At 43.1% G+C, this 10,932-nt stretch overlaps 3 protein-coding genes across 4 annotated transcripts in view; 2 read left to right on the top strand and 1 right to left on the bottom strand.

Moving 5' to 3' along the window:
* Positions 1-1,124, top strand: part of ints13 (integrator complex subunit 13) — a 6,307-nt gene extending 5,183 nt beyond the window's left edge. The window contains exons 14-17 of the mRNA XM_008315753.3: positions 1-230; positions 340-470; positions 622-757; positions 855-1,124. Of these exons, the coding sequence (XP_008313975.1) occupies positions 1-230; positions 340-470; positions 622-757; positions 855-891 (534 nt within the window). The 3' untranslated portion in view covers positions 892-1,124. The remainder of the gene's footprint in view (positions 231-339; positions 471-621; positions 758-854) is intronic.
* An 86-nt stretch (positions 1,125-1,210) lies between these two features.
* LOC103382830 (uncharacterized) overlaps positions 1,211-10,932 on the bottom strand; it is a 17,090-nt gene continuing 7,368 nt past the window's right edge. For both annotated transcript variants that reach the window (XM_025057199.1, XM_025057198.1), the window contains 4 exons: positions 6,726-6,925; positions 4,882-6,083; positions 2,450-3,844; positions 1,211-2,370 (listed from right to left, as the gene is read on the bottom strand). In XM_025057199.1, the coding sequence (XP_024912967.1) occupies positions 1,232-2,370; positions 2,450-3,844; positions 4,882-5,974 (3,627 nt within the window). In that variant the 5' untranslated portion in view covers positions 5,975-6,083; positions 6,726-6,925 and the 3' untranslated portion in view covers positions 1,211-1,231. The remainder of the gene's footprint in view (positions 2,371-2,449; positions 3,845-4,881; positions 6,084-6,725; positions 6,926-10,932) is intronic.
* LOC103382832 (high affinity choline transporter 1-like) overlaps positions 9,340-10,932 on the top strand; it is a 6,138-nt gene continuing 4,545 nt past the window's right edge. Inside the window, exons 1-2 of the mRNA XM_008315760.3 lie at positions 9,340-9,849; positions 10,308-10,424. Coding sequence (XP_008313982.1) covers positions 9,666-9,849; positions 10,308-10,424 — 301 coding nt within the window. The 5' untranslated portion in view covers positions 9,340-9,665. The remainder of the gene's footprint in view (positions 9,850-10,307; positions 10,425-10,932) is intronic.

Below are 10,932 nucleotides of genomic sequence, written 5' to 3'. Positions count from 1 at the left end.
GATGAACAGTACCGTATCATGTGGAACGAGCTGGAAACTTTAGTGAAAACTCACGCTGCCGCCACGGACCGACACCAGCGGGTCCTGGACTGCATCATCGCCTGCCGCAGTAAACCTCCAGAAGAGGAAGAACGAAAGAAGCGAGGGAGGAAGAGAGAGGAGAGGGAAGACAGGACGGAGAAAAATGGCAACAAGGAGGCAGAAGATAAAAGCTGGCAGGAATCAGAAAGGTGACGGAGAATATTTTAGTCCTGAAATTCTGTTGTTTCTTTTAATAGAATAGGCTGTAGCTTTCCAATCTTTTAGGTAACACTTTGCTGTTGCTTCTTTTGATTCAAGGCTAAAGAGTCTGTTGGATAAAGAAGATCAGGAGTCTGAGGTGATCAAGGACTCACCAGATTCTCCAGAGCCGCTCAACAAGAAACCACGCTTGATGGCAGAAGAGACTCAGCCTCAGGAGAGAGCAAAAGGTACGACATGATGATCAGAATCTTCTAAATAGACATACAAAATACTAATTTCGACGAAGTTTGACAGTTTAAAATCTACAGAAAAGAGAATGACAAGTTTGGAGGTATTACTCCATGGCAGTGTGCGTATTCATTCTGACCTTGACTCCAGGCCCAGTGTCGCTCCTCACCATGTGGACCAATCGCATCACAACAGCCAATTCCAGGAAGCACCAGGAGTTTGCCGGAAGGCAGAGCTCAGTCAACAACAAGTTTGAGTTGTACCAGCACCTGAAAGAAGAGAACGGGTGAGAAGTGAAATATCACTTGTCCTTTAAGATGTTATAAAGACATAAACATTCTAAAAGTGTTTTTTTATTTACCTGTAAAACCTTTTTTTTGTAGGATGGATGTTCATGAAAATGGCAAAGCCACTAGATGATGACTGAAGACGTCCTTGGAGCTCCACTAATTACAAAGAGCGAGGGTTGTGTGTTTTTTTTCAAGCTCTGGTGTCAGTCTGTACCATCAAGACAAGGAACATCAACAAAACAAAACAACAAACGGACCATGAACTCTTGATATTGGATTTATATTTTTTTTTTACCCACAGTTTTGTAGATATGCTGTTCACATATTATGTAACTCAATAAAGACTGTCTGTAGAGAACTGTACAGATGCTCTGTTAACAAAGGCACAGCGGTGCAAATAGACAGACAGTTACAAAACATGGAAGTGAGAAACAGTTTTATCTTAAGGTTGATTTGTTTTATTTTCCTATTTACTGCGGGTCATAACGAGGAGGACGAGGTTCGAGGGCACTGTCGCCCTCCACTGAAGGTGGACTCCTGTCCTGTGGTTTAGGATCGATCCACAGTTTGAGCGGAGGTGGCAGTGGCTCAGGTTGGAACAGCGGCGGTCTCCTCGGTCCAATGGCCCACAGCAGGTCTTTAGGGTTGACCGTGGGCCAGTGGTTCGCAGGCCAAAGGGCCATCAGCTCTGACCATTTACGATTTTTACGTAAGTGGAGAGTTGCTGCAACGACGATCGTGATCAGAATAAGAATACCGACGACGAGGAGAGCGCTGAGAAGACCGACCAGCCATGGACTAGAGTTAGTCTGTTGTGAGGTGGGGGCGACTGTTAAAGATGGCGATAGACATTGAGAGGTGTTGGTGCTTGAGGATGGATTTATATCAGTGTGGTCAGCCGGGGTAGAACTTCCAGATGTGGAGAAACAATCGTGTCTGTAGGTCACAGGTCCAACTTTGATGATGGGGAACTCTGGGAGCATTGCTGCTTTGAATTCAGGTTTGACTGATCCGTCAGATTTCATCCTCAGCCACATGTCATGTGTTTCTTCCACGGGACATTGTGTTCTCCTGAGTCTCGCCGTTCCACACAAGGTGCGGTTAAACCAGGACACCACCGTGGACCCCGGCATGATGGAAACAAGCGAAAGGTGGCGGTTGCTGCCAGAGCTGTCGAAGAAGAGGGACAGTTTGTTTAACATGAGCTCCACAAGGTGGCGATGATGGAGCACCGAGTGGAGGCTGCGTTGTGCCGTCAGGGTGAAGAAGTGACAGGGCTCCACACTCCTGCGTTTGAGATCCACAGTAAATGGCAGCGAAGCGCTCTGGCCCTGTCGGTCCCGGGCCTCCAGGAGGAGGTGCTGAGGAGCAAACTGCAGGTCCAGCTCCAGAGGAATCCCATGAAGCTCCAGACCATCTAAGGCCAACCACAAACCCACACTCAGGGGAGGTCCCTGTTTCAAATGGATCCTTAAGGAAAGAGCATCTGCCGTTCCATCTTCCGGATCCAAAAATGTTTCCGGTGGAACCGAGTAGAGAAATGGGAAACCGACGGTGGCCACCAAGAACGGCAGAGTTTGCAGAGCGATTGGTGGAAAATTCAGAGACTCTGAAATGGAGAACAGAATGTATGTTGAGATTATTATTAGGTTGGTTCATTGAGACTGAAGTGTCTTGGACTGACTTACCCGGGGCATACGCCGAAGAACGTAAAGGTCGAGCTGAGCTTTGTCCTCCAGGAGTAGAAAGATCAACATCCAGTGAAGGTGTGTGTGTTAAAATGGAGAAACTACTGTGTTTGTAGACGTTGGTGAAAAGAAATGAAACATAGTCCACAGATGTCACAAATGTCACAGTGGGAACAACTCTTCCACTTGAGTCAAACCGTAGAAACTGTGACGTAAATAATGTCAGGTTCTCTGTCGGAGGTAAATAACTGTTGTCCACTGTGTGACGGAGCTTCTCAGTACTATAAATAAAGGAGCTGCACCCACTGATGTGCACCTTACCCTGGTCACATACTGGGAATGACGGCCCCAGACTCTGCATTATATAAGCAGAGGGTGTAATGTAGGGTTCCTGAGCAGTAGAGGGAGCAGTTGGCCCAGGGTAGTCTCCAGACTGTGACATAATATTGTTCTTGGATGTTGAAAGCTGACTCAGAGGAGACATGGTCTGGTCTGGTTGTGTAGATGCTGCATGTGGATATATGAAGCCTGCTGTTTCAGGGCTGGAGAACACGTGGGAGGAATGAATGTTCTGGAATTCCTCAGTCTGTGGTGTCTGCATAAGAGTCTGTGTTAGTGACAGCATGAATGACATTCTTTCATGAGTTGATTTAACAGGGGTCAGTTCATCAAAGGACTGGTACGTCAACACGCTGGAGTGGACTGAAAGTGTTTGGGGGTCTTCAGCCGGAAAGAGCGTGGACGACAGTGAAGTGACAGACGTCAGTGTCCCCGTTTGTTGACTCTCAACAAAAGTGACCTCTCTGCCAGAGGCTGTGTGAAAACCGGTCCCTGGTTTGCTTTGAAGACTGGGCTGCAAAGATTTGAAGGAGGTCTCCATTAGTGAGAGGAACTCTGATGATTTCAGCTGAAACTCAGCACTAAATGTCTCATCTGTGATGTCAGACAACGTAGGCGTCTGGAGTGTCCCAGTAAAAAGTCCAAACTCTGAAGATAAGGCTGGTGTTGACATCACAGACGAGGCCTCGAACGTGGATGTAGGAAGCGATGACTCCAGCTGGAATTGTCCAGACGTTACCAGTTGACCCACTGAAGCATTTGGCTGAGACATCGCAGCCTGATTCAGTCCAGATGAATACGGAGATGGCTGTTGAATCGTTGCCATGTTCTGAGTTACTGATCCCTGCTCCGTCATTAAATATGAGAACAATGACATGTCTGCAGAAAGCTGAGTCGTCTGCATAGTGTTTGATGATGTGGGGAACTGCGTCCACTTCAATACGGAGCTCTGTGACTGGATGTCGTAAAACTCCCCCGTCCAAGGCGGATGAGAAACAGATGGGTTGTTGTGGAGGGTTAACTCTTGGTCCTGGCTGAAGATGGAGAGACCTTCATCTGAAAAGTACAACATATCAGTACAGTTGAGATTTTGTAGTATTTCTTTTAATTTTTTAAAAACATTCCTAAAATTTCATCGAGAGAAAGTAAGATAAGAGATTTTTTTTTTACACTACATCAAAGACACACAGGGAGTGTGTGTTTGTACATGGAAAGGCAGGCATCCCTAAATATATTTTGTACCATTGGAAATATCTGAAAAAATAAAGGAAAGAATCAGACAAAGGTCAACAGAGACTGTCTAGAAGCTAAAGCCTTGATACAGTATGTTACATTACACTGCCAAAACTGCAACAGTTTTAGTTTAGAAGTTTTAGTTGGGTATTAATCAAAAATGAATGAATCTTTTACAGGTCATATTTAATTATAGATATGCTTTTTTTTGGTTACATAGAGGCAAGAACTTTCCTGAGAGAATTTGAAAAGCAAAAAAAATGAGAAAAGTTCTGAGTACTACATATGATAAATGCAACAGTTCTGTTTTCTTAAAACAGTTTTTAATTTTGCAATGTATTCTACCCATTCTCTTTATACAAACTGCAGACTGTCTGACCTGTTATTTCATAAAAGTGTGTAAGAAGAACCATGACATCGTAAAAAAAAAAAAAGCATGATTAGGTTTTGAGGACTCACTCAAAACAACACTCCCAGGTCGTTGTTACCTGGTGTGTTGAAAACATTCATGACAAAAGCGTCCACTGTAAGGTGATTGACAGATAAGACAAGAGACAATACACAGTGATAAGAGACACGATGGGGACGGAATATACGTGTGTGTCCTCTGTATTTATAAGTCTTAGAGTGAGCGTTTTAATTTAAACAACTCGGCCCCAACGTTGGGCCCCAGAGTTCTGTTTTCATATTTCCATCACTGCATCGGGCCATATGTTGCTCCATCTGTTAATCCACTGAGCTCCATTCATATGTGAGCGTCCTCTCACACAAGGCCTAGTCATTCCAACATATGACCTGAATGACTAAGCAGCCAGAACAATCCCAGATAGTCATATGGAGGGCAGCGGCAGCAGACTTACCCTGTGAGCTCACGGTGGGCCGTCTCTCTGAGTCACTGCGGCCGCCTCTGAAACATTCAGTCCACGGGCTGCCTCCGTTCAGATGAGGTCCTGGGGTCAGACAAGTGGCCGGCGGTGCCCCGTCGATAGCATTATGTGTCAGGGTGGAAGTGACACTGTAAATGCCCGGGGTCGGGGGCAGTGGGGGGTAAATGGTGAGACTGTGCAGCAGGGCTGATGGTACCTTTGTAGAAAGCGCATTGACAACTGTGCTTTCCCTGGCGGGCTGTAAATAAAATGGTAAAGAAGAATAAAAGTCTGCGGTCAGGACATATTCACTGGGCGATGAATCTGAGGTGACCTCTGACACACAGGGTACAGTCACGTCTGGATGAGGATTTTGGCGTGAAAACGGCCGTGTCTGACTACAAGTCAAATCCATGCACACAGAAGATCCCCCATACCAATCAGCTTCTGCAGTTGGAAATATAGCAGAGTGTTGCATCAATGTCTGAGAAACATAGCCTCCGGGAGTCATTTCTGACGAACAAAGAGAAATACAAGACTGTGTTCTCAAGGACTGCAGTAAAGTGTGTTTGTTTATAGAATTTATAGCACTTCCTGCCAAGCCCTGGGGGCACGCTGGTTGCAGATTTAGTGCCTGGAGATTGCTTTGCAATGAAAAAGTCGTCGAACTCCAAGACCCCAGTTGTACAGGAACAACAGCTGACTCTGAGCGGTCAAGTTTTTCTGCCTCACTCTCCAGGGTCGCTGGCCGAACAGAGTCATTCTGAGTAGATGCCAGACCTCTCTTAACCCTAATTTTCTGCTGAACTCCATTAGTGGCACAAAGTATTCTCAGTTCCAGGATAGTAGCTCCTAAAAGCTTTGCCAAACTTCCTGACTTCACACTGTGCTCCAGAGTAGGGGTGAAATCAGCCCCGGGGCAGCCGACGGGCCACATGAGCTCAGCCACGTCTCCAGGAACTTCATCTCTCACAGCAGGTCTACGTCTTCTACAAACTCTGAGCTCGTTCTGTCGTCGGAGTTTCAGCGCGTGTTCTCTGGAAAACAGGTAAACAGAGTCCACTGGTCGGTGGAGGAAGCTGGCCATGTTGTTGACCAAACTCAGGCGCCGGGTGACGTCAAGAGTCACAGGGTTCAGGTGAAGGAGAAGGTCGGCCCAGATGCTGGTCTTCCCCTCGGAGCAGGACAGAGGACGTCTGTCAGATACAGGGAAAAACCAAGCAGTGGGACCTGAGTGAAACATGTGTCTGATGCTAACTGGAGGACAGTTGGTCCATATATTCAAACACTGCAGAAGACAAACTTAGGAAACATTGAACTGGTGGTATAAACACTGGCCCATGACACAGCTTACAGTAATCAATACATTTAATTTAATTCAATGGTGTGCTCAGTATATTCCTTCAAGATGGAATTGAATAAACAAAGCTTTACTGTCCAAAGAATTTAAATAATGAGGAACCTTCAGTTCTGAAATGAACTTTGACTAGAACTGAGTTGAAGCTGAAAATATCTTCAAGAAATAGAGAAGACTTCTTTTACTGTTTTGGGATAAAATGCCCTGAATCTACAGTACGTGACTTTGCTTTACTGCATTTTCCTGATCCCACTTTTAATTAATAATGAGCAGAACTCCAGTCTTGTGACCAAATAATTTTTAACCATGAATGAATAACCATAATGATAATTCTGGGTGTAAATTAAAAAAAAGGGGACAAAGGTGAAGAACACAGTGTGGGCAGAGTGAAGTGGATGGAGAACAAGGATCAGACAGTTACAGTTTCACATCGTTTTTCTTCATCTCTCTCTCTCTCTCTCTCTATCTCTCGATCTCTCACCTTGGTGAGTCCTGTCTGACGGTCAACGTCTTATTGACGATGGTCAGATAGAAGTTAGCAGCACACTTGACACCAGCACCGGACACCGTCAGGTGATAAATTCCACATTCCTCAGCCAGAGCTAGACCAGTCAGAGTGTTGCTGCGCGGCTGAAACAGCAGCCAATGAGGCAACGGGCTGCCACCGTCGGCTAAGGTCACCTAGGGGGGCACAAACGGCTAAGATGATGTTGGTGTCACATTGTATTTCAAAATTTTCTCAATTGCATTTTCCCCATTAATAATAACTAAAAACCAATTAAGTCGTTCCAACCCCCCAGAAATATACTATTAATTAATTAAATGACCCCCCCCCCCATCTAATTAAGTAAGATTAAGTAAACGTGTAAAACATCCAAGCGAGAAACAGTGAGCGAAACAGCACGACAGTGTCAGGGCCACTAAGCGTAGGAGAATAAATATATCTATGAATATATATTTATTTTTTATGTAATTGCTCATGATCTACCAGCACTCGCTTTGCAAAGCTGAAAGTTAAACAAGTTCAAACCTGACTCAGTCTGTCTTAGTTCATCACTTGAGTAAATATTTTACAAAAACGTCATCCAACTGCATGTTTTTGGGAATTCTCCAATAAACAAACACATTTACTATTTAGCAGCACTTCCTTAGGGGTGAATGATAAGTGAAGCATGATGGGAGATGCCACCTAGGCTATACAAAGGGAGGTGTGTGACAAAAGCTTAATCTCGCCCATTTTGACCAAACAGGAAAAACAACAATTCCTCCAGGTATAATACTGACCTGATAGTTAATGGTATCCTGTACTGGATAAGGAACCTTATAAATGAAAGAGGACCCTGCCTCAGATGTGAAGTTGGGGAATCCACCTTCTTCTGTTCTCAAGCGACATCGTTGCATGGAACTGTGATTGTGCATCACGTGTCCCAGCAGCAGCAGAAGCTCCAGGAAGAAGTCCACGAATTTATAAGTGAATAAATAAGGATGCCTGGGTGGAAAATAGCCCATGGTCCTCCGATTCAGCTGTCGCGCACACAGGTTGCATATGTCAGTTGGCTACGACCCAAGTTTGCCATACCTTGTGCAACTGCTCGCCGATGTAAACTCTCTGTGGTTACATGGCGTTTCTGATCGTCAGTCAAAGGTGAAGACGGATGCCCACAACCAAGTCGAGCGTTAAGTCGTCTCATTGTGAGATTGTGTATAGTTTTGTCCAACAGTGCCGACAAAAAAGAAACCTGATCCATAGAGTTGTTAATGACGGATCTCGTCTCAGGCGGAGATCCAGTTACAAGTCAAAGACGGTTTCCCAGAGACCTGATCTGGAACTACTCTCTGCGTCAATGCTGATCCTGGCTTTAGGACAGAGATCAGACAAACTTTTAAAGCGGTTTATATATATATATATACACACACACATATATCACACAGTGATCCCTTGTTTATTGCTGGAGTTGCGTTCATATGTATCCGTTCTGTAAATAACGTTCAGCATAGGTTCACTTTAAAACAGCTCAAGAACTGGTTAATGTTGGACCTCAGTCAACTGGAACTGAACTAAGGCTCATTTAACCAGATTAAAATTTAAACTTTAAAATTAAAAGATTAAAATTTAAACAGGAAAATTATTAACATAGAATTTTTTTATGCAGCATCACTTCTGGAGCCAGTGAAAAGTTGTTTTTGTGGATTCACTGTTAAAACCATAGCCAGTGTTTGTGGAGCTGCTGGGTCTCTCATTCAAAAAGAGTTCACCACAGCTCACATGTACAGCAGACAAAACCCAACGGTTCTGTGAGGATGAATACAAGCAGGAAGAAGGAATGTATGAAATGTACTGTATGTATATTATTTCCATCTGGCAGTTATGCATAAGAAATAAAATAAATAAATAAATACAATATTAACTATGTAATATAGAAAGTTAGCCCACTGGCAGTGTGGGCTAACTTTCTAAAGTTCCAAGTTTCTAAAGTTTTCTAAAGTTCCAAGACGGTAATAATAATAATTTTTAAAACCTTCAAAAAAAACCTGCAAATAATGTTCATTTTTCATATTTAATAATTTTTTTATTAATTTTTTAAAATATTTTTTAATTATAATCATCCATATGTATTTTCTGAACAATGCTTGAATGGACACCTGGTACAACATTAATACGATGTCAATCTATCTCTATCATATATTTTCATTTTCTAAAACTGATGGAACATTTGAAAATAATCACTTTTAGTCCTTGAACGGGGGCAAAGAAGCAGGTAATGCCCTGGTGTAAAAGGCTTCCAGCAGAAAGAAAAACAGTGTCGTTTTCAGACCTACAGACTGCTTCAAATGGCCTAATAACGTTTTTACTTAACTCACGTACTTGTGGAATTCATGAAAAATGACGACGGCGAAGTGGCCTTGTAACTTTGCCAATGAGAAATTCCTTTTTTATTTTTTACCAACATATAATACACACAAGGTTAACAGGGCTCTGTTAATGTTATACCACCCTCGCCCCCTTCGTCCGCCCCTCTTACACACCTCTACGGTGAAGTGCAGTGACCAACCCCAGAGTAGCGGACGAGGCGCAGCCAATCCGGGCTGAGGAAGGTTGACGCTGGCTTGGTTCCTAGTTATTTACTGATACAGTAAGATAAACCACGTCTGAGAAGAGAAACAACAAGCCGGCGACCACAGACTAAAAAAAAAAAAAAAAAACCCGCAAAGTTTCTTCCAAACTATTGGACTCTTTGTTTTCCCTCGTGACGTCAGTAATGAAAAAATACAGAAAGACGGGGGGAAATAGACAAGTTAAATTGTAGGGAACTTGGCGCAGCCGCAGTTTGGAGACGTCTGTAAGCGATCATACTCTCTCTTTTTTTTTTTTTTTTAAACCTTACAGCATCTTTTTGTCCCATAAATCTTATTGGTAAAAATGACCAGAAACTGGCTCGGGCTGCTGTCCATCGGGGTGTTTTACGTGATGGTTCTGGCTACGGGTATTTGGGCGTCCAGAAAGTCCAAACGTGAGGAGAGGAAATGCACCGAGAACAGGAGTGAAGTGGCAATGGTTGGAAGGAGGAACCTCAACATATGGGTCAGCATCTTTACCATGACAGGTAAAACAAACAAACAAACAAACAAACACTTGATTTGATGGCATCAGTAGCTGTAGTTTTTGATGCACTTGCTTCACTTTGAAGAAATTTGCACACAAATCCACCATCTTCATAATTGTAGTTGTTTTTCAGCAAAGCTAATTTTTCAGGACTTAAGGCTGTTATTATTCATGTGTAACCCTCCAGGCCAGGGGGCCTCAACCCCTGGTCCGTGGACCAACACCAGCTCAGGGACATTTGGCACTGGAACTCAACTCCAACATCATGCTATGTCAATCAATTCTGCCTATTAGGTCTTGTTACGAACTGAGTGAATTATGTTACTACTACAGATGCACTAATTCCAATGCAAGTATCTGTATCTAGTACTATACTTAGTACTCATGCTTGAAACTGAAATTAGACACTGATTGAGATGAACTATAGATCCAACTAATTAACTGCTTGTTTTGGTACAGCCACCTGGGTCGGAGGAGGTTATATCATGGCTAATGCTTCACTGGTCTACAATCCAACAAAAGGCCTGGTGTGGGCCTTAGTGTCACCCATTGGATTTTCATTAACCATGATTTTAGGTAAGTATTTTTTTTAAAAAAAATACAACCGATTTTAAAACCTGAAAACTTAACAGTTCCATGCAAATATTTATAAGAGTTGTGTTTGGAACGCTTCTTTATAATAAAAGCGGACTAGGTTAACGTTTTCTTTTATCCAAATTCCAGAAAAAAACCCCCAAAAGATTACTATTGATAACATAGCAAGATCTTCGCAAAATATACTGCGCGCAATCACTACTGCGAAGATCTTGCAGTGTAACAAAAAAACAAAAAATACAGATTTATACTCATCACGTTATACACATAGTTTAACAAAACCCAACAAAAAAAGTATATGTTGTGAAATGCAATGACTTTCTAGACTCACATTTTACTTATTACTATTAAAAACTAGGCCAATTAAGTTGATCACAACGACAATGTGCTCCAAGGAATTGAAGAAAGACACGCACGAAGTTAGTCGATTCCTAACAGATTCTTTAGTTGTAGTTTTTATAGCCATCTAGTGGAAGAGTATTTCATTCCT

This window comes from Cynoglossus semilaevis, chromosome 8 (genome assembly GCF_000523025.1).
Source record: "Cynoglossus semilaevis isolate Cse_v1.0 chromosome 8, Cse_v1.0, whole genome shotgun sequence".
NCBI classification, from domain to species: domain Eukaryota; kingdom Metazoa; phylum Chordata; class Actinopteri; order Pleuronectiformes; family Cynoglossidae; genus Cynoglossus; species Cynoglossus semilaevis.
Note: the sequence above shows the minus strand (reverse complement) of the source record. Positions and strands in the feature narration are given on the sequence as shown.